The sequence below is a fragment of the Ascaphus truei genome, chromosome 2 (genome assembly GCF_040206685.1).
Source record: "Ascaphus truei isolate aAscTru1 chromosome 2, aAscTru1.hap1, whole genome shotgun sequence".
Lineage (NCBI taxonomy): Eukaryota > Metazoa > Chordata > Amphibia > Anura > Ascaphidae > Ascaphus > Ascaphus truei.
Window position 1 is genome coordinate 138,018,144 of NC_134484.1, and position 26,286 is coordinate 138,044,429.

Sequence of the window (26,286 nt, forward strand, 5' to 3'; positions counted from 1 at the left end):
TCACGTGGGCTAATAGCAAGCCGAACCTGTTGACATCATGGTTTCCTATGGATACGCAGGACGCCGGAGCTTTGAAAAGCGGCCATTCAGAAATGGGATCCCCGGAGCGGAAATGAATGGGGTTCAGCTCCAGCGACCCCCTGCTTCAATCCTATGTTAAAAAAAAAAATTCAAAAACAAAATGACCATCTTGGATTGCCTCTTTAAATGAATGCAGACTAAACTCAGTTTTGGACTACGGTTACCTTGCGCTCCATTAATTACCTCCACTCTCTCACACTTGTACTTTTGCCTGAAGAGGAGGTCCTGTCGTTCAGGATTTCCTCCGCGGACCGGAGACGGAATGTTCCGTCCTGACGGAGCCAGCGAAGGGAGAGGTGGTGTCCAGCGAGCTAGTCAAGCCCCTGAACTAGGCCAGACCCGTTCCCCTGTAGGCTCCAGGCAGTTTCCCCTACACGGTAGTGGATGTATTGTTGGGCCGCCATAGTAAGGGACTTGCACCTTAGTATACCGACAACTAAGCAGAGCAGACGGAACCGCAGCGGAGGACTCCCCAGGCCTGGTGGAATCGCTCGCGCTGTGCTACCGGACGTAAGGCGTAAAGGGGATTGTGTTGGAGGCCCTGCATCGTGGGACCACGCTTGCTGCCTGTCTACAAATCCCCTGGTGTACTCGCGTAGCCAGGAAGGTACCACCACATGCACCAACACCACACCGGGAGGGTAACGCTGCCCTCACATATATCTGGGTGGGACTGTTTGGACGGACCATTGGGTTTTAGGTTCTTAGGACACCCTCAGTACTTTGGGGGACGGTTATTGTGATTGTGTATACTATATTGCTGAGACTGTGGGATCATAGTAAATAGGTTATATATACTTTGTTGTGATTGTGGTTATTGGAGGCATACCATATAGGTATACCGGTTCTCGTGAAGGGGCTATCCCACCAACGCAGGGATCCTCACGGGTGGAGGTGCTGCACCAGCCACCCAAGGCTCCCCCAGCACGGAGGGTTAGGCCTCTTTTGAGCCTAACACGTAGCACCATAACACCCGTAACACGCATATCTGCCTGAGGAGGAGGGAAGGGGTGTTACACAAATATGAAATGTTTGCCAAATTTTCAAATGTGTTTTTAAAAATGTCCCACATCTTTAGATTGCAGTACTAGGGGGGATCTTTTTACATTGAACAACTGACTGTGGACATATTGTCCTGTGTTTAAAAGTGCAGTCCTTGTTGATAACAAAGGAGACAGAGTAAATCCATTTTTTTTCCTTTCTTCCCCTTGGCCTGGAAGATTTCAGCTCCATTAATTTGACTTCTAATGTTATTCACTCCATACAATGGGAAGACATCTTCACAGCATATTGAATAGTCACATTCAGAAAAGGGATTTTGAAATAATATTTAAATGTTATCTTGTAAAAAAAAAGTTGAGATGAACTTTGGAATATGTCACTTCCTTTAGCTCCTCCGTTTTGTATGCTGTTAGTGCAACCTACCTGTCACTCTCACTTCTTCCCCTCCTGTTGTTTGATTATCTGTAAGAGTGCAAAAATAATACGAAGCCTTCGTTAGATTAAAAACATGTAATTACTTTGCCCCTGAGGAAAGAATTTCAGCTCTGGTGACCCCATCGATTCAAGAGATACACACTGGGGAAGTTATTGGTGTCAATGGCCCAGCATGGAAAACAAAATAGCCTTTCAGATTTCATGGGTCCCATGAGATATAGATAAATAGGGGGTCTCTCGAGCTGAGCCACTTTAATTACAGGTCTGGGGACCCTCTGGTTCCTGAGATAATTCCCGGGAATGCAGGGTAATAGAACAAAGTTCCAAAGATAGTGCTCCAATGACTATGGTAATCAGTCTATTTCAGACCAATAAAGGTAATAATCTTGATTGAAGAATATTGTCAATAAAGTGAGTGGTGGGGTATACAGGTAAGCGCTAAGGACAGACACATATATTTGATGTCCTGGTAAGTGCTGTAGATGAAGATTGATTGGCTCCACTACATCACTCCCAAATCGGACAGTGCCTACTGCGCTGACATCCACCTTGTATTTGCATCCCAGTAACCAAGAGTTAACTCACATACATGATCCTGTTGTTCTTCTGTTGGCGTGCGTCCCCTGGAATCGATAGAACGTTGAACCTCCAAGAAGGTAAGGTGAAGCGGAGCACAGCCGTGCCGAAAAGGATATTGCAGGATACCAGCCAATGAATAAAAACTTCTTTATTGAAACAACATGGTGCAGACAGGAGAAAAGCTCTTACGCGTTTCACGCCTCTTTTGTACACGCTGTACTCTCTGACGAAGCGCCAACCGTGGCGTGAAACGCGTAAGAGCTTTTCTCCTGTCTGCACCATGTTGTTTCAATAAAGAAGTTTTATTCATCGGCTGGTATCCTGCAATATCCTTTTCGGCACGGCTGTGCCCCGCTTCACCTTACCTTCTTGGAGGTTCAACGTTCTATAATTCCCGGGAAGGTGCCACCAGTGTAATCCCCTCCAGTAGAATTAAAATGGTGTTTAAATCTTCAACATTATGCGGGCCAATAGGAAGCCGCAACGTCGTCCATCGTGACTTCCTATTGGCACGTGTAACGCAGGCATTTAAGCAAAGCCCCTGATGAAGCATTACCAGCGAAACGCACACTACGATTTCTAAAAGGCTGTGATGTCGGAACCGGGGACCAGAAGAAAAAGAAAATGCTACATTCTAGGTTGACAGAAACCACACGTCCAACTAACACACTGCCGACATGACGGTTTAGGCTAAAGGCTGTCATTGAAGTTCATGGGAAGTGCAGAACTGATCTAAGAGGACTAATATCAATACTACTACCATTGGGTGAGACTTATCTCTTTTTATTCCCAGTTATTTTTCCCTTCCTGACACCATATTTATTTAATTTTGAGTCTCAATCAAAGTGGTATAGTGCGTTTCCTTTTGGTCATGTTTGTTACTATAGATTTCTATGCACAAATATGGTTCCCAGGTTGCCCACTACGAATAATGAGGAACATTATTGATCCTCACATATTCGAAATATTTATACCAACATAGTGTGTCTAATATAATGTACAGTGATATATTACTATACCGCATGTCTGTAGCAATGTATATCATGTTTTTATGATGGTGAAGGTGGAATGTTTTCATTTTTGTTCTACTAAAATATGTGCTTTTTTTAAGAGTGCTCCATATTTAGGACTCCGTTTTGATTCCTTTCTATAGAGGATCTCTATATATTATTGTTTAGTTAATCTCAGGTAGCACCACAGCAGTTATTGAAATATTACACGGTTTGTGAGTGCTGGATTCTTTGTGATGTCAGGCATGCAAAAGGTGGCACCTTAAAGTGTACAGTAATTATTTTGGGAACCAAAGTGTCCTAGGGCTGAAATAAGCACTGTTCAGCTCTGAAGACTCCATGCTTCACATACATACATACATACATACATACATACATACATACATACATACATACATACATACATACATACAGTCCTGAAACCAGATTCCATATTCCTCTGTTCCCCTTTACAGTTTGGGATTCTTTTCTCCCTAGTTTGGCTGTCTGTTATTTTCCCTGTCCCAGCAGCTTGCTGCATGTGAAAAGGCAACATTATTGCTACATGTTGTTTACACAGCTTGTGTTGGTTGCCTGCAGCTCATATTCTCCTAGCTGAGTGGGCTATTCCTACCCCCCTGTCCTTGCTGACAGTTAGTATGGTCTCACTTCCCTTCTAGTGTGACCCTTGCTCCTCACTTCCTTTTCACCTTGGACTCTGAGTGAGTAACTGCCTATTTACCCCAGCAAGGCCTTTCTGTTTTACACTGTCTCATCCTTGATACACTGCACTTCAGACAGAGAAGCACTGTCTACCTACATTACATCTACAAGTACCTTTCTCCCTGTGATTTTCCCTCAATAAAACTAAGAAAGAGAAAAGGATTTGTTTGTGCTTTGGAAGAGGGAAGACATGAGTTAAGCTTACTGGAACTAATCATACATCATTCGTGACCCTGGTTTCAGGAAACATACATACATACATACATACATACAAAGGAGGGGGGGCAAAGGAAATGGCTGCTTTAACATAATTTGCATTGGTAAGTTGTTTACAGAATGTTTTAATTTTTTGTGAGCTACATGGATGCCCAATACTTCAGGACTGAGATTGAAGAAATTGGAAAATTCTGCCTCATTTTCAAATTCGTTAGAGCTGACAGAAATTGAACTTTGACCATAAATTGTTTACTGTTCCTATGAACTATTTAGTAAGTCAGCATTTCAGCAATTCACGTGATTGTTCTTCTGGCTATGAACTGTCATTGGTTATGCAATTTATTCCGTACTTCCAGGTCAGCTTACGTTAGCTGCTGGCACAAACTCTGAGACTCTGCTCTACGTTCCTGTTACCGACTTCTGTCCTCTACTACAGTAGCTTGCTACCTTTATTTCTGTAACCTGGTTAATTCTGTCATTCCTGATCCGTGATCTTGGCTCAACCCACTTATTCTTGTTATTGATCTCCTGTGCTTTGCACTGATTTCCTGTCTCTTTAGTCAGCTTATGTTATCGACTTTCCTTCCTCCTTGACCCTGCAGGCTTTGCCACGGCTAACGTCCCTACATGCTGCTTGAAGGAATTTTCTGCACTGAAAATCCACTCAAAGACAATTACTAGAATACCAGTGTAGACAACCACTGATGCTGAATGTCTACAGGAATGGATCAGGATGTATGCAGCTTAGATAAGGGCTCAAGGAAGTTAGTGGGAAGGGGTGTTTGTGAAATGTTGATGTGCTGAACACGTCTTAATGAGCCTATGAATATAGCTATTGCACGATGGCTCGGCCAAAACACTTTTTACTCCCTTTTATCAATAAATATCAACAAGATTACAATCATAATAATTAGGATGGAAATAAAAAAAAGCCAATGATTTGAGGAGGCAAAGTTGCCAGATATTGTCTGCAAATACTTCTGCAACACACAACTGTGGGTTAATCCTTTATCGTTTGCATTCATGACTATGTGAACCTGGTGATACAACCCTTTAGCTTCACAGGCTTTATCCTCATTTAGTCCACACATATTATTCATTTTAAACCAGTTTGCCTTGCAAGAGAATTTAGAGGAAAAGAAAATCTATCAGGGTAAGAGACTTATGGAAAAATCTAATACCTCAACAGATGTGCAAACGTCTCCATATTTGCCTATGTTTAGCTCGAACTTTGACAATGTTGATATCAAATACATAGTATACCCTGAAAAATTCTCTCCCTCCTCTCCAGAATGACCAACATTTCTAGGGGATTTTAACTTGGCAAACTATTTAAAAAGTTTGTTTTTTCAAAGTTCAACAAAAACAGCAACTTTTGCCGGGTTTGCAAACGTAGGCGAACAGTTTGCACAGCTCGAAATACTTCATTGTATTTCTTTAATATCGCTGTAGATTTCCAAATATTAGAAAAACAACTTGACAGGGAGGTGGTAGTAAATGGAACTTACGTGTCAGATCACTAAATTATTATCAATCCTGTAATTGCAGACAATAATGTTACTTCATTTTTTTTTTAAATTAGTTTAATATGCTGTCATTTAATCTCTTGTTTAGGCATGCACTGACAAGATTTCTATTGATTATTTGTATGCATGATTAATATATGAAGGTGTCAAATACCTGTGCAAAACTCATTACTTAATTCCTCTACTGCTTACTTTGGAGAACCCACCTTGCTTTAACTCATCTCTGGCCTGCCATTTAGGGGAAGGTCCTTTCTTCTTTTTCCCAGGAGAAATCGTTTCCATTACGTGCCCCTCTGCATCAGCAACAAACAGAGCCATTCCAAGCTGTCCCATCGAATGCGTCACTATCACCTAGAGCAGCAAGGCAAGGATCATGTCATCTCAGACACAGAGAGATATGTCTGTACAGCCCGAGTGCTGGTGCCAGGCAGACTCTTATTTTCATATCCTGGAGACAAAAGCTTAACGTAACACTTAAACAACAATATGGGACTTTTGATGTGATCTATGCCCCAATGGCAGTTGATTAGACATTGCATTTTGGAGTCTGTTCCTGTAATCGTGTTATTCAAACCTGTACAAATATGTATCGTTAATTCTGATTAAAAGTCACTTTTTTTTTTAAAGAAAACAACGTAATCTGCTCTGTGCAGCATATCTCACAATAAGGTTGATGTCAAGTAAAATGAAGCACAGGCAAAGCACTAGGTTCCAGGTTATTTTAGTAGTGAACAGGGTAATTAATGTGGTCTTTTGTGGACAAGTCAAGTTCATGCATTCCCAATCACAGGCAAGGGAGTACAAAACACAGAACAGTGAGCAGTGAGCAAACATGACACTCTGGTGCTAATCAATACAAATTCCCTTTCTAGGACCCAGGGTGAAAGTCCAACCAGCCTTTCTAAGGTACATTCACTCATACAAATCTACAATAAAAACATGTTATTTCCAGAAGTTCCTCGTCTTTCCATGCACTGGAAGAAATGCGTAATAATAATAATAACAATATTAGTAGTGTAGGACCTACTGAAATTGATCTACAGTGACATGGTTGTCGGCTTAAAATATTGTGGCCAAAGTATTGAACTAAATGACCCATATTTATGAAGAAAGAATATAGATAAAATATATAGTAATGTACTAACTTATTTGTCCAGTTGGATGTAGCGTTTGGGGCCTTTTTGTATCTTATAAACGTGTTGTCACCCAACTTTATTTTGTGTTACTTACACTGTCTAGGTTTCATCACAATTAATAATATTTTTCTAGTTTCTATAATGGGTGAAGCAAATCTTCATGAACATCTTTAATGGGACACAGAAAAGATGTAGCCCCTGTTTTTACTTTAAAATACAACATATAGGTTAAAGGAGAACAAAACGCAGCTTTACATTTTGATGCAGCCTCTCATATCTCTTGGCATATATACATGTATTTACTTTTCCCGGCGCCCAGGTCCATTGGTATATATTGGTAAGATATATACTGTATCTTATCATTAATAAACACAATACATTTTTACATACTGGTAAGAAAACATGGCGTGTTTAGCAGGACCTTTTTGTTTTTAAACTGGTTTTAAAATGTACAAACCCTCTAGACATATCTATTATGAATTCTTGTCACAGCTGGTGATTTTAACATTAGGAAATTACATTCATTAGTGAATTACTTTGGACTCAATAATTTGTCAGAGTTATAGTTCTGAAATACATCCTCTGAATTAAGTTGAGGGGGTTACATGTCTTTTCCCTACTATAAACCCAATATAAACGGCCATTATTTCTGCCATTCTAAAATGGCTGCCCAACAATTTCCACCGGGGCCCCGTGTTGGTGATCTTGCGAGCCTCCTTCTCTTTCTCTTACACTCTCCCCTTCTCACACACCTCCTCGCTCTCTCACCCCCCTCTGTTTCTCTCCCCCTTCTCACACTCCCTCATGCTCTCCCTCCCCACACTCCTCCCTCATGCATTTCTCTCCTCTGTTTCACTCCCCCCTCACTCTCTTACATCCCCACCCTCCCTTACACCTCTCCCCTCCATTCCTTACACCCCACCTCTCCCCCTCCCTCCCACCCTTACACCCCAACTCTCCCCCTCCCTCCCTTCCTTCCTTCCACCCCACCTCTCCCTCCCACCCTTACACCCCAACTCTCCAACTCCCTCCCTTCCTTACAACTCACCTCTCCCCCTCCCTCCCACCCTTACACCCCACCATTCCCACTCCCTCCCTTACACCCCACCTGTCCCCCTTCCTCGCTTACACCTCCCCTCTCCTCCTACCGCCCTCAAACCCCCACCTCTCCCCCTCCCTTCCTCCCACCCTTACACCCCACCTCTCCCTCCCTTACACCCCACCTCTCCCTCCCTTACACCCCACCTCCCCTCCCTAACACCCCACCTCTCTCCCTCCTTACCACCCTTACACCCTACCAGTTCCCCTCCCTCCCTTATACCCCAGCTCTCCCCCTACCTCTCGCAAACCACCACCTCTCCCCCTCCCTCACACCCCCACCTTTCCCCCTCCCTTAAACCCCACCTCTCCAGCTCGCTCCCTTACACCCTACACCCTCACCTCTCCCCCTCCATTACACCCCGCCTCTCCCTACCCTCCCTCCATTACACCCCACCTCTCCCTACCCTCCCTCCATTACACCCCACCTCTCTCCCTCCTTTCCACCTTTACACCCTACCAGTTCCCCTCCCTCCCTTATACCCCAGCTCTCCCCCTACCTCTCGCAAACCCCCACCTCACCCCTCCCTCACACCCCCACCTTTCCCCCTCCCTCCCTTAAACCCCACGTCTCCAGCTCGCTCCCTTACACCCTACACCCTCACCTCTCCCCCTCCATTACACCCCGCCTCTCCCTACCCTCCCTCCATTACACCCCACCTCTCTCCCTACCTCCCACCCATCCCCCTCCCTCACACTTCCACATCTCATCCTGTCACCTCCCTCATCCTCTTCCTCTCCCATGTACTTATCTTCCCCATCCTACACCGGAATCTAACATTTGAAGCCGGTTTGCCGTGACCAAGTCGGTGCCGGCGTTTGGCCACCAAGGGACCCTTTCACCGCAGGCGCTTTGTCGCTGGACACTCAGCCGCCGGCCGTTTCGTCAATAAGGTAAGTTCATTTAAGGGTTTTAGCGGATAGGGTAAGGGGTTAAGGATAGGAGTTTTAGGATAATACTTAGGTTATTAGGGCGGGGAATTTGGGGTTAAGGTTTTTAGGGTAAGGGGTAAGAATAAGGGGTAGTGTTAGTAATAGGGGTTAAGACTATAACTTTTTAGAGTAAGGGGTAAGGTTAGTGGCTGACCTTGGTGGCAAAATGCCTGGTGGCGAGATGGGTGACGACTAAACGTTGAAAACAAATGTCCTAGACCACCTCCCACTCCCTCCCTCCCTCTTTTATACCCCCACTTCTCCCTCTCTCACACCCCCATCCTTCTCTTCCTCCCCCTCTCATCCTCTTCCTCTCCATTTATTTATCTCCCTCTCCACCTCCCTCTCTTAGACCCCTACCTCTTCCTCCCTCCCTTACACCCTAATGTATTTTTCTCCCCCGTCTCCCACTCCACTTCTCCCTTCCTTACACCACCACTCCACCTCTCTCCCTTACACCCCTATCTTTCACCATCCCTTTCACCCCACTTCCCCTCCTACACCCCAACTCCCTCCTCCCTCTCCCACACCCCCACCTCTTCCCATCCCTCCCTTACACCCCCACCTCTCCTACACCCCACACTCTCCCATCTCAACCTCCCCTATGTATTTCTTCCTCCCGATTCTCATCCCCTCTCACTCACTTACACCCCACCTCTCCCCCTCCCTTCCTTACACCTACACCTCTCCCCCTCACTTACTCTCCCCTCCTCACTCTTCCCCTCTTTTACACACTCTCCTCACTCTTTCCCCCTCCCACACTAACTCTCCACTCAATGCCCCATCTCACTCAATCCCACTACCTCTCAAATCCCATTTCCTCTCAAATCCAACCCCCCTCTTTACTCAATTCCCCTTTCCCCTCACTAAATCCCTCCCCTCCTCACACTCAATTCCCCCCTCCCCACTCTTAATCCCCCCTCACTCAATACCCTGTCCTCACACTCAATTCAACCTCTTCCCTCTTCACACTCACTATCCCTCCCTCCCTCCCCAGTCTAGAGTTGCCAGGTGTACAGTATTGAACCGGACTGTCCTGTATTTAGACAGTCTGTCCACTAAAAATTTAGAGGTAATACAGTACTGGACATGTATGTGTCCGGTATTACCTCTCTGGACATAGTGACCTGACTGGCGTGGAAGGCTGCGGGATTTCCCCAAACAGAGAGAGGCAGTTCTGTTGCTAGGGGGCTGGGCAGCTTCCCCCATCCTGATTGGCTGCTATGGGGTAATGCAGCCAATAAGGAGCAGGTGTCAAGAGCCTGAGGGTGGGGCCAAGGGGAGGAGGAAACAGCATGGAGTGGTCAGAGGTGTGTGTGTTTTTGTGTGTATCTTGAGCGTGTCGCATATTTCACCATTGTGTCCAGTATTTTTGGATAAGCCACCTGGCAACCCTACTCCCCACATTGTGTCTACATTTTTACAAGTCCACCTATTATTTGGTTTAGACGGCAAATGATAGGGACACAAATATTGTTTACTTTGTTAAATTTGCTACAGAACTGCTGATGCCTGCTGCAGAATCCACCTTGTGTTTGCATAAACCTTTCTTCAAGGCAAAGAGGTCTCTCGGTTCAACAAAAGGTTACATGGAAGATGCATCAGCTAGATCTATTTTTGCTTGTAACAATTTTCAGCTGCAAGCAAAAAATATGGGTGTGTGAACATGTAAAGACAAATGATGATGTGTCTTTGGAAATGCTCCAAACGTGTATAATTGTGTGCGAAAAGTGTGCCTGATCTTATTGCTTCAAGACCTAACCTGTTTCTGTTTCGTAACCTGTGTTTGTACTTCAGATCAGAGAGCAACATATAGTAGTTGCCTGTAGCCTTTCTACATTGATCATTATTTACGTAATAATCCCGCGAAGAACAGGGCATTATTGGCCAGTAATGCCCTGTTCTGAGTGTATTATTAATATTATAGGCTAAATGTAGGCTTATTACACCCACAAACACAGAAACACACACTGCAGCCCCCTGTAAACCCACAAAACTGCAGACACACACACCAAAATACACTCTGCAACCCTCCTCCATCCTCTACACCCACTGACACACACACACACACTGCAGCCCCCTCTACACCCACAAAACAAACTGCAGATAAACATACACACCAACAAAACAGACTGCTGCCCCCTCGACATCCACAAAACACACACCAGCAGTCACCCCTCTGCACCCACTGCAGTCCCCTGTAAACCCACACACTGCAGACACACAAAACAATCTGCACCCCTCCTCCAATCACAAAACACACACTGCAACCCCCCTCTGCACCCACAAACCAACAAAACAGACTCTGCCACCTCTACATCCACAAAAACACACCTGCAGCCCCCCTGTAAACCCACACACTGCAGACACACACCAACAAAACACTCTGCACCCCTCCTCCACCCACAAAACACACTGCAGCCCCCCCCTGCACCCACAAAACACACACACAGCAAACACACACCAACAAAACAGACTCTACTGCCGCCTCTATACCCACAAAACACACACCAACAGAAGACACACACACCAATAAAACACTCTGTTGGCCCCCTTTACACCCACATCAGACACACAAACCTTTCCCCTCACTCTCCTGTACTGAGCTCTCTGCAGGTAGGGTGGGGGCTGCAGGTAGGGGTGCCTGGCTGCTGCCTCCTGTCCAATCACCTCCCATGTCTAGGCTGCAGCCACGCTGGCGCTGACCGCGCTCATGCTTGAGAGTGGTGATGTCACCAAGTGTCTCTGAACCTGCAGCCTGGTCCCAGGCATCAGGTCATTGTATGGATAGCTGTCCACCTGGCGCAGTAGTGCTGCTACAGACTAATGGGAGGATCCCTATCTAGGGCCTTCCCAACTATACTGTACTCAGTTGGCTCAGGGCCTATCTGGGGCCTAAGAGGCAGAATCAAGGCAAAGTCCAGGAAGCCACTTGCTACCTGGACACTACCTACTCCTGTCCTGGCTCCCACTCGACTGACTCGCTGGCACTAGTCCCGTGGAGGATATCCTCTACCGATTCTTGGCTCTAGCGCATGCACATTCTCCTCACGGCGCCACCTACAAGATGGTCCCCACATTGGCCATGTCCTGTGTATGCGTAATGTACACTGCAGCACCCCCTGCAAGATGGCCACGCACTCATAGCACCCTTCTCATGCGCCGAGTCTCGCGCATGTGATAGCTTAAAAAATGGCACCGCCTGCCCCGGAGCAGTTCCCCGACCCAGAGGCAGGGTGGGGGAACACCACTACATATATATATGAACCCCGTTAATTTCAGCTCCAGGTACCCCCTGCTTCCGGAGAGCCTTACCTGCGAATTAGGTGCAGGTAGCTGCTCTTCTCGGTTAGAAGATCTCGCAATCACCCCTGTTCAGATATTAACAGGCCTGCGGGCCAATAGGAACCTGTGCCATCTTTTTTCTCCTATTGGCATATTGGATAATACTTATAGTAGTAGATGCACTAGGTGCTGTGGCTATAGCTGTTGTACAGTACATGTATGAATGTATGAAACATTTACACATTTGACATATTCCAGTTAGTTGTTTTGAGCAATAATTAGTGAGGGTGGGGCGTGATTTCCACTTTGTTTATATGTTTTTATCCCTTGCTTATATTTTCCTGATCTGACTCTTCAGACTGTTTTTAAAACACTCTTCATACATAAAATAATGCTCACTTTATATACAGGCAGGCACATGCTCTAAAGTAGAGGCGGCCAACTCCAGTCCTCAAGAGTAACCAACGGGTCAGGTTTTAAGGATATCCCTGTTTCAGCAGAGGTGAATCAATCATTGACTCAGTCAAACCTGACCTGCCTTCGGCCTCTCCTACATGTTTACTTTCAATCACAACACACTATGCAGAAGGTGGTGGTTTGATGGTAACTCAAAATTGGACCAATCAGCATTATATAACCAGTTTAGCTGACAGTTCTACCGTAGCTTGTTGTTTGAGGGATGTCATTCATTTCAACAGTCCTGCTGGGAGATTGCCACCACAAGTCAGAGATGCCAATAGGAATAGAGATGTACCTTTTATACTGCTGCAGATGTCATAGAATCCAAATAAAGCTAAGGAGAAATTCAGAGGAATATGTAGGTTATCAAAATATCCTCATGGGTAGGACATTAGCCTGAGAAACCACCACCTGGGAGACAGAAATACACACCTACTCCCAGGAAGTTGAGGTCACATTGTGTTGCTTAAATAGGACAATACTGCACTTTTAAAGCAGTTCTGTTTCCATCTGGGGAAAACTACCTTCTCCTCCCTATGGCTAACATACTGCCCCGGGTGCTTCTGTAACTTATAGGAACTCATTGCTACTCAGAGCTGTTCTACTGCTAATACATATATTTTTCTTGCTATGCATCCCTTTAATTGAGAAATGGCACATTCAGGGCAAAAACCCCTGATAATCTGTAGTCCCTGTTAATGTGAAATAAATATAGTTGTTTTTTAAACAGTGTACGAAATAATTACTGAAGATAACAGTGATAGACCAATGGCATTAACTTTAAGCTAAATAGAAGTGTAAATTACCAGCATCTTAATAACTTGTATTAAAAAAAGTGATATAAGACAGGGACATGGAATCAGACCTGAAAATACATTTATATAAAACGTATGGCTAGATTTCAGTAACTTAATGTGAAGGTCAATTTTTAAATAGTTTATGTTTTAAATTGTAAATTTGTAGAAAAGGGAAATGAAAATGTGATTATGTTTATCCCACATGCTCCAACAACTTATATTTATTATTGTATATATATTCATGTTTGAATAAGTAATATTTAGCTAACCATTAACTGAAGGTTAAGTCATATCTCAGTGAGATAAATATAAAGCGTACTAAAGATGCAATTTAAAGTGTAGGGGTCTATTTGTAAGGACATTTATGCTTTCAGAAATACAGTAATCTTCTAACTAGCACTAATTCTCTGCTGATGTGTCTCCAAAAATATATTATCAAAGCCCTGCAGCTGGGGCAAAATGCCACTGCCGTCTTATAGCAGGCAAGGACTGACCACATCTTGCCAGTATTACAAGATCTACACTTTCTCCCGCGGAGCAAATGGTTATTTTTAAGATCTTGACCCTTACCTTCATGGCTAACCATGGACTTGCCCCCCCCCCTCTTACCTTCAGAACTGTCTAATCAATAACAACACCCCCAATCATGCTCTCAGATCTGCCATCACCCCTCAACAGATTGAGCCTCGGTTTAAGGTCAATAAAGCTGGTGGAAGAGCTTTTCCGAGAACCGCCCCAAGACTGTGGAGTAAGCTCCATGCAGCATTAATAAATAAGGATGTTTTGCTTCCATTAAGAAATGAGTTAAAAACCTTCCTTTTTAACCAAAACATTGTAAATAGACCCTAATACCCTGGCATACAGCTTTCCTGCTGCTATTTGTGCTCTCTGGCCTTCCTCGTTGTTCCCCTGTGTGTTTTCAGTAGGTCCCAGTTCTAGGTCTGGGATGGGTGTCCTCCATAAGTTCCTACACGTGCTCTAGAACTGAGTTTCTTGGTGAGTAGAGCATTAGAAATAAAAATCGAAATAAATAAAATAAAGGGATTTATGTGCCCACCGGCAGGGGGTGAGTCAGCGGTCCGACCTGGAGGTCAATCACAACTTCCGGTGTCTGCCGCCAGAACGGACCTCCTCCCTACTCCACAGGTTGGGACTTTGGTGGTTGGGAGGAGTTGAAAGAAACTTGGGGGCAAGGGGGTGTTGACAGGGACTTGAGGGGAGTTGAGAGGGACTGGTGGTGGGGTGGGAGGAGTGCAAGAGACTAGTGACGGGGGTGAAAGACTGATGGGGAGAGGGAGGGGAGATAGTGAGGAAGGGAGAAAGAAAGAAGGGAGGTGAGAGAATGGAAGGAGGTGAGGGAGAGAATAGGGGCAGGGAGGGGTGAACAATAATGGGGGGGAGGAGAGAAAGGGGGGAGAAAAGGGGAGATTGTGTGGGAGCAAGAAAGAGGGAGGTGGGGAGAAAAGTGCAGGGAGAGAGAAGACATAAAATAGATTAAAAAAATGACAGGATTGTTTTGCCTGGTCCTATTAAAACCAATTGGTGGAACTCGCCCCAGGCCAAAATACCTAGTTCCTCCTCTGCATGTGCCATTGTATTCATAGAAATGTGCTTCACAATTTTGTTAATCCTTGGCATTCAACAGAATAGTGCTATTACATCTACAGGAAGACACTGTCCTTGTTATACAAAAAATAACACTATAACTACTATCAGGAAGTGAATGTAGCACTGGGAACATGTGTTTGCAGAGTCCTACTTGTACAGAGGTTAACAGGTTATTTCAAGGAATAAACTCCTGGCATCAGGAATGCATGTGTAAGAGGGTGTTAGGAACCTCTTGTGGCTCGGAGGGAGTGTGGTAGGTTCCGCTGTGGCACGGTAATACAGGGCGCCGCCATGTTGTTGGACAACCTTGCAGAGAGCACTGATAGAGTGGAAAGGTCGCGCATGCGCAATGGAAGCGCGCGAACGTCGGACCTGTAAGGGAAAGGCTCCGTTGAGGAACTACAACTCCCATGAGCTCCTGGGCAGTCACCTGACTTGAGGAGCCAATCAGAAGGCTAGGATTGCGGGAGGAGGAAAGGGAAGCGTGGGGGAGAGACCACGCTAGCCAGAGGGGATCCGGAAGGTAAAGGAGGAGGGTGTGTGCGTGCAGGGGGTCCGTGACCCACCTGCATAGGCTAGCTTTACCCCGCAGGCCCTTAGGAGTACCCCTGAGTCACAGTAGGCTGCTGTGCTGCAGGGACGCCCATAGTGGTAACGATCCGTCACCTTATTGTGTAGACAGCAGCTAGGGACAAGGGTGCTGAGCAAGTTGGTGGTGAGCTGTTTGGGACCACCAACACCGTTTACAGGCGCTGATCCCGCCTTAGGCGTAACTCTTTGGGGACACTAGTGAGTGGCCAAAGGCCTAATACACGGAGCAATCCTTTCTATTAAGTAGAAGGACACGGTGTGTGGGGCACGTGGTGATGGGACAGAGACATACTCATTGCGAGCATGGCAGAGCCACTACTATTCAAGGACAATACTCTGTAGGAGTGTGGCGGAGCCGCTAAGGTTATAAGGACATTACTAGTTAGCTGTGTTAGGGTATAAGTGAATAAGCATATAGTATAAGTGTATGTGTTATGTGTTTCTGCAATTTATAGAGTGCTAAGGTTATCGTTCATTACAGTAAAACTGGTTGCAATCATGTGGTGGTATGTTTCTTGCCCAGGGGAATCTTACACGATGGGGATCCTGGGTAAGTTGAGGCGCTGCGCTAATTAAGTGTACCAAGGCTCCCAGCTAGCGGAGGCTCAGATCTCCTGGAGCCGCAGGTGTGTGCAGTGACCAGTAGTCTCTTTAGAGTGTTAGAAAAAGGGCTACATTTGGAGGCGCTGCTGAGAGCTCAGACCTGGGGTGCCCAAGATTTTTTTCCCATTGTGATCATTTTTTTTGCTCGTTCCATCATGTTTGTGCCCTCGCAGTCCAAGGTGCGCAAGTGGGCCCAGCGGCAGGAAATTCCCCTGACACGTGCCCTTGCCGTGGGACACGTACCCGCCACCCTCTCCCTGGGTACAGTGACAGATCATGTCAGGAAACGTCTCTCCTGGATACTGCCCGAGTACAAGACCACTATTATGATGGGGAATATGCCTGGCGTAAAATACTGTTCGCTACAGACCAGGATATATGCCCCAACGCTCTGCCCCCAGTACTAATTCTGCCCGACGCCCCCGGCATTCAATGTCCGTTAGTACCGGTGGACTCCGCCGAACCCCTGGCTGCGTCCACCCCACAGAGGGGCCACACTGGTCCATCAAGTACTGCCACGACCAGTCCTGTCCGTACCCCTGTGAGCGGCTTGACCCCCCCGATGGCCCGCCGCAATGGGCCTAGGCACTTCATTCACCCCCTCGGCCATTAGGCCCGCGCTGAGCAGAACCAGCCTGTCAAGACTAGATGCCTGGTCCCCTGCTGGGGGTAGCCTGCCGGATAACGCCTCCATCCCTGTGCTTGCAGAAGCCATTCACCACACTACGCAGTCCCTCCAATACCGAAAGCTGAAGGCGTTTTCTGGGGACAAACCTACTCCCATGGGATAAGTCGGATTCGAGGAATGGCTGGACCACACGGAACAGGTACTTCCTGAATGGTCATTCACAGATGCCGTCCGGAGGCAGCGCATAATTGAGTGCCTGCGGCCCCCAGCATCCCAAATGTTGCACTGCTATCGGGACGACCACCCGGATGCTGATGCGGCTGGCATCATCTACTCCCTGACCAAAGTGTATGGGGTTCCTGTGGATGCCTTTGCGCTAATGGCCAGGTTCCATGCTCTGACCCAGAAAGAAGGAGAGATGGTGTCTGACTTCCTTCGACGGTTGCATCTGGATCTGTGGACCTTGGTGAGAAAGGGAGTGGTGCCAAATGTGGAGGCCAACGGACTACGCACCACGCAGCTACTGAGGGGGCTCCTTCCATTACACCCGGTGTCTGTACGCATCAGCGGCTGTCTCACGCCGGGGCAAGCACTGGCGTTCGACGACCTGATAGATCGGGTCCAGGCACATGAGACTGTACTACTGGGGCGTGACCTGACCCCAGGAAAGAAGACGGTGGTTGCGGCTAAAGACGCCAAGAAGTCGGAAGCTAAAGCTGAGGCGCCCGGGGATGCGAACCCAGAAAAAGAGGACTTTGAAGCGTCTGCGGCCTCCAGGGAGCGCTCCGCGTCGGGGGGAGCATCGCCGACCTTTCGAGACAACGCCTCGGCGCTGATGGATACTGGGTCCCAGGTGACCATCGTGTATCGGCCCTTCTACGATCAACACTTGCACTGGCTGCCGCTACTATCTGCTGACTCCTTGCGATTGAGAGGGTTAAGCCATGAAGACTACCCTATTGACGGGGTGGTGAAGGTACACCTGGACATTCCCCAGTTGAACACCGGCAAGCATCATCCCATGGAGGTGGAGGCCTTAGTCTGTCCGGAACCCCAGGATCATCCCAGCGCCCCGATAATCATGGGGACCAACACAGACATTGTACAAGCTGTGCTCCGCATATATATGCAAGAAGCGGGTGAATCACCGTTGCTGGCTCTAGCTGCTTGTCCGGCATTACAAGAGGTTTGCGGTAAGATTGCGACCGAAGAGGAGCATGGGATGCTGTATAGCCAAGAGCGGGGGTTAACCGAGATTCCGCCCGGGGAAGGAAGAATGATGGTCGCCGCCTGTCATTATCCCGCCAGACGTCCGGAGGATCAACTGTTCCCCTTGGAAAGCTCGACCCGCGATGACCAACGGCTCGGCTACGAAGTATTGGCCTCGATAAAGAAGTGGTCAGGAAAAATTCTGGCTGGAACCCAGGTGTACGTGCGGAACCTTTCTCCCTACACCATGTGCATTGACCGCCGGCAACCATTGGGTCGAATCTATCCAGTAACCCCGGAGGAGAATACTGTAGGTGAGCGCCTGGTAGCCACCGCACATGCCGTGACCCCCAGGTTGGCATTTGACTTCGGAGACTCGCCCTTGACGGAGGGCTGGAGAGGAAGACTGCAGACCAAGCTGGAAGAACGACGGGGGGTGTTCTCCCTAAGTGATATGGATGTGGGGTGCCGTCGCAGCGCCCGCCACACCCTTCGATTGAGCGACCCCGCACCGTTCCGGGAGCGTTCTCGCCGCATAGCACCCTGAGACGTGGATGAGGTGAGGAGATTACTAGCCGAAATGGAGGAAGCTGGTATCGTTCAAGGATCATGCAGTCCCTATGCCTCACCCATCGTAGTGGTTCGCAAAAAGAATGGGACCGTACGTCTCTGCGTGGACTATAGGACCTTGAACAATTGTACGGTAACTGATCAGTATACCCTCCCACGCATCGAGGACCTCTTGAACGCCTTGACGGGAAGTAAATGGTTCAGTGTACTAGACTTGAGGTCAGGGTATTATCAAGTACCCATGGATCTGGAAGATCAGGAGAGAACGGCCTTCATCTGCCCGCTAGGGTTCTACCAGTTCACCCGCATGCCGCAAGGGATATGCGGGGCTCCTGCCACCGTTCAGAGGCTAATGGAAAAGACCCTGGGAGATCTGAACCCACAAGAATGCTTGGTGTACCTGGACGACATTATAGTGTTCGGGAAGACGCTAGAGGAGCATGAAGAGCGGCTGATGAAGGTGTTGGATCGACTTCAAAAGGAGGGGCTTAAACTGTCCCTGGATAAGTGCAAATTCTGCCTCACGTCCATGACATACGTGGGTCACATTGTATCAGCTGAAGGAATATCCACCGACCCAGGGAAGAGAGAGGCAGTGGTGAATTGGCCCCGGCCTAATAACGTCCAAGAACTTCGATCCTTCCTGGGGTTCTGCGGCTACTACCGGCGATTTGTGGAGGGCTACTCAAGCAAAGCTAAACTCCTGAATAATCTCTTAAAAATCTGTCCTGAGGACACCGGCAGGAAAACCACCACAGCACAAACGCTATTTGGAGAGAAATGGACCTCTGCTTGTGAGCAAGCGTTCTTGAAATTGAATACCATCCTAACGCAGGCCCCAGTGCTGGCCTATGCCGACCCCGACCGAGAATACGTTCTACACGTGGATGCCAGCTTCAGTGGCCTGGGAGCAGTGTTGCACCAGAAACATGACACAGGGCTTCGCCCAGTGGCGTATGCGAGTCGAAGCTTGACTCCAACCGAACAGAACTATCCTGAACACAAGTTGGAGTTTCTAGCCCTCAAATGGGTTGTAGTGGATAAGCTACATGATTACTTGTATGGGGTACAGTTTGAAGTCAGGAAAGATAACAACTCAATGACTTACAGCAACACGTCCGCCAAATTGGATGCGACAGGTTACCGGTGGTTGGCAGCGCTGGCCAACTATCGGTTCAACCTTAAGTATAAACCAGGGCCCACTAACACAGGGGCCGAAGCTCTGTCACGGAGGCTGGGGCTTCAACCCACCATGGATGAGGAGGTATGGGAGGAAATTCCAGGGCCTGGCATACGTGCCCTATGTTCACTAGCAGCAGTGGTCAATGACCAGGTGGCGTTCTCAGAGCTAAGAGTAGCTGACTCATTAGGGTGTCAATCCCGATCCATTCCCCGGGCCTACCGAGGTCGGGAAGGGATGAACATTACAGAAGATAAAATCATTTCCTGGAAAGAATTGGTGCAACACCAGATCCAAGACCCAGTGGTGGAACTAGCTCGCCAAGCTCTGCAGCAAGAGAACCCCTCTATTCTTAAGCAAGCGTCCAGAGAACTGGTGAAACTATTGTTGAATGAGTTCGGAAAGTTCGAACTGGACAATTGCCTCTTGGACCGGGTCATTCCATACAACAATCACCCCGACCGGCGACAATTATTCTTGCCCAAAGGTCTGAGAAATATGGTCCTACGGGCCCTACACGATGATCATGGCCATCTGGGCGTTGACAAAACGTTCGGGTTACACCTGGGACCGGTTCTATTGGCCAAAAATGAGGCCGTCAGTGTAACTGCATTGCCGACAGTGTACCCGCTGCATACAGAGGAAGACATTTTGCACTCGGGCGGCCCCCATGGCTCATTTGAAAAGCTCTGGCCCCATGGATTTGGTGTGCATGGATTTCTTGTGTATCGAGCCAGGCACCCGGGGTATCGGCAACGTACTGGTGATTACCGACCACTATACCAGATACGCTCAAGCGCTCCCCACCAAAGATCAATGGGCGGTGACAGTGGCTAGAGTATTGTGGGAGAAATATTTCATCCATTATGGATTACCGAACCGACTCCACTCTGATCAAGGCAGGGATTTCGAGAGTACTCTCATCAGAGAACTGCTGAAGTTGTTAAATATAGCTAAGTCACGGACTACCCCGTATCACCCAGAGGGGGATGCTATACCCGAACGGTTCAACCGAACACTACTTGACATGCTGGGGACATTAAAAGGCTCTCAGAAGACTGAGTGGAGCATGCATGTGGAGACGTTGGTGCATGCCTATAACTGTACTCGACATGAGTCTACAGGGTACACCCCGTACTTTTTGATGTTTGGGATAGAAGCTAGGTTGCCCGTGGATGTGCGACTGCGGATATCTACCGATGGGGTATCTAACCGGACGCACTTTCGATATGTGCAAAGGTTGCAAGACAGTCTGCAGCAAGCCTATAAATTGGCTGAGAAGGCGGCAGCGCAACTGAACGCGAGTAATAAAAGGCGCTATGACCACAAGGTGCGACATAAAGAAATTCGTCCGGGAGACGCAGTCCTTCTTCGTAATCTGGGCATTCCCGGAAAGCACAAACTGGCAGACCGGTGGAGGGATGGGGTGTATGAAGTGGAATCACAGATGCCTGGCCTCCCGGTTTATCGTATCAAGGACTCCGAAGGCCGGGTAAAGGTGTGGCATAGGAACCATCTACTGCCCATACCTCAAGTAGGGGACAACGAATCAGAAGTGCCCACGGTTTCAATTGAAAATACAGAGGATGGCCTAGAGACTGTAATAAATGTCACCTCTGAGAATTCTATGGAGGGAACCTCTCAAAGGGGCCTTCCGACCGCAGGGGCATCTCCCGAAGGAGCTACGGGTAAAGAGCCCCTTGGTCCAACGACAGAGACGCTGACTCCAGTGAGCCAGCCGCTAGACCCGCAGAGCCCGTGTTTTGTGCCACAAAGAGACTTTGTAGACCTATCAAGCCCCTCAAGGGCAGAGTTGGAAATGCCAAATGAGATTTGCTATTCTCTCGAGGAGGTAGCCGAAGAGCAACTTCGTAGAAGTCAAAGAACTGGTCAACCTCCAATGAGGATGGCTTATGATCAATTCGGGGCACCCCATTATGAGGCTCAGAAGTGGGCTCGCCGCAGAGTGCAGTCTGTAGCGGTAATGTTCAATGAAATGTGCAATTTGATATAGAGCGATAAGTCAGATGTACTGTGTTGCGTTATTGTTTTATTATATAACATTCTGTGTATAGTTACGTAGGTGTAGCCCAAGCGGGGACGTTGGATTCTGCAAGGGGGAGAATGTAAGGGGGTGTTAGGAACCTCTTGTGGCTCGGAGGGAGTATAGTAGGTTCCGCGGTGGCACAGTAATACAGGGCGCCGCCATGTTGTTGCGCAACCTCGCAGAGAGCACTGATAGAGGGGAAAGGTCGCGCATGCGCAAAGGAAGCGCGCGAACGACGGGCCTGTAAGGGAAAGGCTCCGTTGAGGAACTACAACTCCCATGAGCTCCTGGGCAGTCACCTGACTTGAGGAGCCAATCAGAAGGCTAGGATTGCGGGAGGAGGAAAGGGAAGAGTGGGGGAGAGACCACGCTAGCCAGAGGGGATCTGGAAGGTAAAGGAGGAGGGTGTGTGCGTGCAGGGGGTCCGTGACCCGCCTGCATAGGCTAGCTTTACCCCGCAGGCCCTTAGGAGAACCCCTGAGTCACAGTAGGCTGCTGTGCTGCAGGGACGCCCATAGTGGTAGCGATCCGTCACCTTACTGTGTAGACAGCAGCTAGGGACAAGGGTGCTGAGCAAGTTACTGGTGAGCTGTTTGGGACCAGACAGCTACACAGCGGACATCAAAGACAAGCAGAGGATTCGCCTGATCCTTTTTGAGGTGTTACCGGTCACCGCCAGGTATTTACAGCAAGTGCACCAACACCGGTCAACAGGCGCTGATCCCGCCTTAGGCGTAACTCTTTGGGGACACTAATGAGTGGCCAAAGGCCTAATACACGGAGCAATCCTTTCTATTAAGTAGAAGGACACGGTGTGTGGGGAACGCGGTGACGGGACAGAGACATACTCATTGCGAGCGTGGCAGAGCCACTACTATTCAAGGACAATACTCTGTAGGAGTGTGGCAGAGCCACTAAGGTTATAAGGACATTACTAGTTAGCTGTGTTAGGGTATAAGTGAATAAGCATATAGTATAAGTGTATGTGTTATGTGTTTCTGCAATTTATAGAGTGCTAAGGTTATCGTTCATTACAGTAAAACTGGTTGCAATCATATGGTGGTATGTTTCTTGCCCAGGGGAATCTTACACGACGGGGATCCTGGGTAAGTGGAGGCGCTGCGCTAATTAAGTGTACCCCAGGCTCCCAGCTAGCGGAGGCTCAGATCTCCTGGAGCCGCAGGTGTGTGCAGTGACCAGTAGTCTCTTTAGAGTGTCAGAAAAAGGGCTACACATGGTAAAGCACAGAGTGCAGCAATGCCTCAAAGTATTCCCTTCCCCCTTAAAAAGGAGCAACCCAAGCAATATCCTACACGTGTTAAAAAAAAAAAAAAAAAAAACAGTTCTGTAGTATTAGATAATACCATCTTTCTTTTAAAATTCAACGCTTAATGTCATTTTTAATGGGTTTTAATATTCTGAGCATCTTTTGATTTCTGTAGCAGGCTTTAGCCCACCTTCCCAGCAGTGCAAGATCTTGTAACTTTCCTGTTTGTGATCATCTGTTTATAACAGAAGAAGGTGGCCCTGCTCAGCCCTGCTCAGCACTAATACGTACCGGAGGGGTGCTGTTTATAACAGAAGAAGGTGGCCCTGCTCAGCACTAATACGTACCGGAGGGGTGCTGTATATAACAGAAGAAGGTGGCCCTGCTCAGCACTAATACGTACCGGAGGGGTGCTGTTTATAACAGAAGAAGGTGGCCCTGCTCAGCCCTGCTCAGCACTAATACGTACCGGAGGGGTGCTGTTTATAACAGAAGAAGGTGGCCCTGCTCAGCACTAATACGTACCGGAGGGGTGCTGTTTATAACAGAAGAATGTGGCCCTGCTCAGCATTAATACGTACCGGACGGGTGCAGTGATAATCTGTTGTCAATATTCCCAGCCGTTTGAGCTGTAAACTGTAACAATAGATCATGTTACCTTAGGCGCGCCTATAGTGCTGTCGATGGCGACAGCGACACGACGGGTGACGTCACCCAAAAGTTATATTTCGCCAGGCGGCGGCGGTGCGGGTTTCCGGCCATTTGATTGGTTCAAGGGGCGTCACATGAGGCGACAGCCCTTGAAAAATCACATTTTGCCGGCTACCAGTCTTTGCGATGGCGCCGTCGCGCTTACTATAAGCACACGTGGAGGCGGCAATGCATTTGTTTTCGGGCGACGTCGCGTCACTGGCACTATAAGTGCAGCCTTAGTAATAAGAATATATTGTAGCTGCTGAGTTACACTGACTGAAGGATTGATTCAAAACTGAAAGGTGACCCCTGGGAAGCTGGATTTTGCTGATTGATCACGGGAGAACGAATCAATCGGCAGCTTAGGGAATTCGTTTCCCATAAAGGTAATGAAATGTTGCATAGATTAAAAGAGAAAAAATATATTTTTTTTATTTAGCGTCTTGGATTGCCTCTTTCATTGTAAACATTGCATAGCATATTTAATGACTTACTAATATCGTAATAATATTATAATCATAATGCTGTAAAATTGATTTTGTATTGCTTTTTATACTAATTAAACCTTGTATGCTTGGGATATGCACATTGAGATTTGACAAATAAGGATTAAAATGAGTAAAGATTTAAGGTTAATTAGGGAAATGCACAGGTCAGCGTCTTTGTGTAGAATTGCCAATGCAGTAGTCTTGTCACTGTGAATATATTTCTTATTTGAACACTAGAAAAAAAGTATTGGTTCATAAACTCATATACATACCTTTCTTGAACACTATGTATAATAAAAATGGTATATATCATCTTACCTTCAGTCATGCGGGAGACGCTGCAGACGGAGAGACGGCTGCAGACGGGGACAGAGACGGCTGCCCAGTTCATCTAAAAGGTTAGTACCAGTATTTCTCCCCAGCAGAAGGCCCAAAAGCGTCCCATTCAGAAGCATGGAACCCCACAGAGCTAATCCTCTAGTTCAGGGGTGCGCAAACTTCTGGTGCTGAGCCCCTCTGCCTGCTCTCCCCCAGTGCTCGCACCCCCCCCCCCTTACACGTGTGTGCGGCGTCAAATGAAGCCGTGGGGTCATGTGACATCACGGGAACCCCGCGGCATCATTGTTGATGCATTGCCATGGCGACGCGTCATCTGAAGCCGGCGGAATCACGGTAAGTGAATTACAGAGGCCTGGCGCGGTCCCCCGGCATTGAATTTAATAGAAAAACAATATTGCGCTCCTTCCCCCCCAGTATGCGCACCCCTGCTCTAGTTTACTGTTCTCGGGGCCGCGAGAGCTGTAGCTGCAGTGCAGCCGCACGGGAACAGGCAAAATCACAGCACCGAGATCAGTAAGTATTGCTACTTCTGTATGGTAACCATCTATACTTGTAAAGATTTTCCCTTGCTTTCTTGTAGTCCAGAGATTGAGAGTCCAGTCTCTTACTTTGCATTAGCTTGCCTTCTTTGACTAATTAATACATGTTTTAAAGTCTTCAGTTTCATGTTATACTCTGCATCTTATTATATAAATTATCCTGATGAACAAACTACTCTTCTCTCTACTACAGATGTGTGAATGTCATCAAATTAACTTTTGCAAAAATATTTGTTTTCTCTTAAATTACATGGTTTTTTTTTTATCACTGAATTTTACAGGACACAGGATTTTGCAAAATGGCACTGAATATCAGTAATGAAAGAGCCATGTTACTTTGTGCACTGACTTTTAGTGCTGTTACATTATTTTGCTAAGCTTGCCGTGGCTGCAAAAACAAAACTACTGCAAATTTCGCCCGATTTGCAAACTTTAGCAAAACATGAGCGCGTCTCTCCTCTCTACGCCAGCAGCAGGGGATGTCTGATAAATAGTTCTGTAAATAAGGTAGGTAAAAGCATGACTCATGCTATCTATCCATAAAGAACAATTTGCTGCAGCATAAAGGTATGCAGTAACTGGGACAAAGTTCATATAGTATATAGTTATTGTGCCGAATACAGTAAAATAGGATTTGTGAAATAAAAGGTTAAACTTGATATTTCAGCGACATCAAGTATACAATAATTAGAATACTATTAGCATATCAGAATTGCTAATAATATCTAAATGATACATAATACCAGCAGCATGTGTGTATTACACATACTACATATTATTATTAAACAGTTAGTGATATGAGAACAGAGGGAAGAAGGTGACAGTAGGTGAGATGGGAACTGAATTGAGGAAGATATAACATTTATATTAATTGGATAAATGCATGAAGTAAATGTGCTTTTGTATCACACGTTCCACAGCTCAAACAGCTGAACGCACAGAAATCTCTGCCGCTTACCATGGAGCGCGCCTTGGTCAGATATACAGTAGCAGGTGGTATAAAAGTACCAACACATAGGAAAATATTTCATGTAGTAAACCAGTACACAAGTGGGCAGAAGGCAAGACCAGAACCTTTATTGGTTACTGGCTGAGATAAACACCGATATTCAAGAAATGCCTGCACTGTCAAAATGTATATAAAAACTAATAATTATCTTTTTCAGTTCAACAACTTCGACATCAATGCCTATTTAACACAATCTGATTAGTTATTCCATAACTCCTGTGCCTAGTGCTCCTGCCTTCATTCTTGGCCCACTCTT

At 47.0% G+C, this 26,286-nt stretch overlaps 1 protein-coding gene across 5 annotated transcripts in view; it reads right to left on the minus strand.

The window, feature by feature from the left end:
• Positions 1-26,286, minus strand: part of MYOM1 (myomesin 1) — a 169,673-nt gene that overhangs the window by 5,494 nt on the left and 137,893 nt on the right. For all 5 annotated transcript variants that reach the window (XM_075585274.1, XM_075585277.1, XM_075585276.1 and 2 more), the window contains 2 exons: positions 5,758-5,902; positions 1,507-1,545 (listed from right to left, as the gene is read on the minus strand). In XM_075585274.1, the coding sequence (XP_075441389.1) occupies positions 1,507-1,545; positions 5,758-5,902 (184 nt within the window). The remainder of the gene's footprint in view (positions 1-1,506; positions 1,546-5,757; positions 5,903-26,286) is intronic.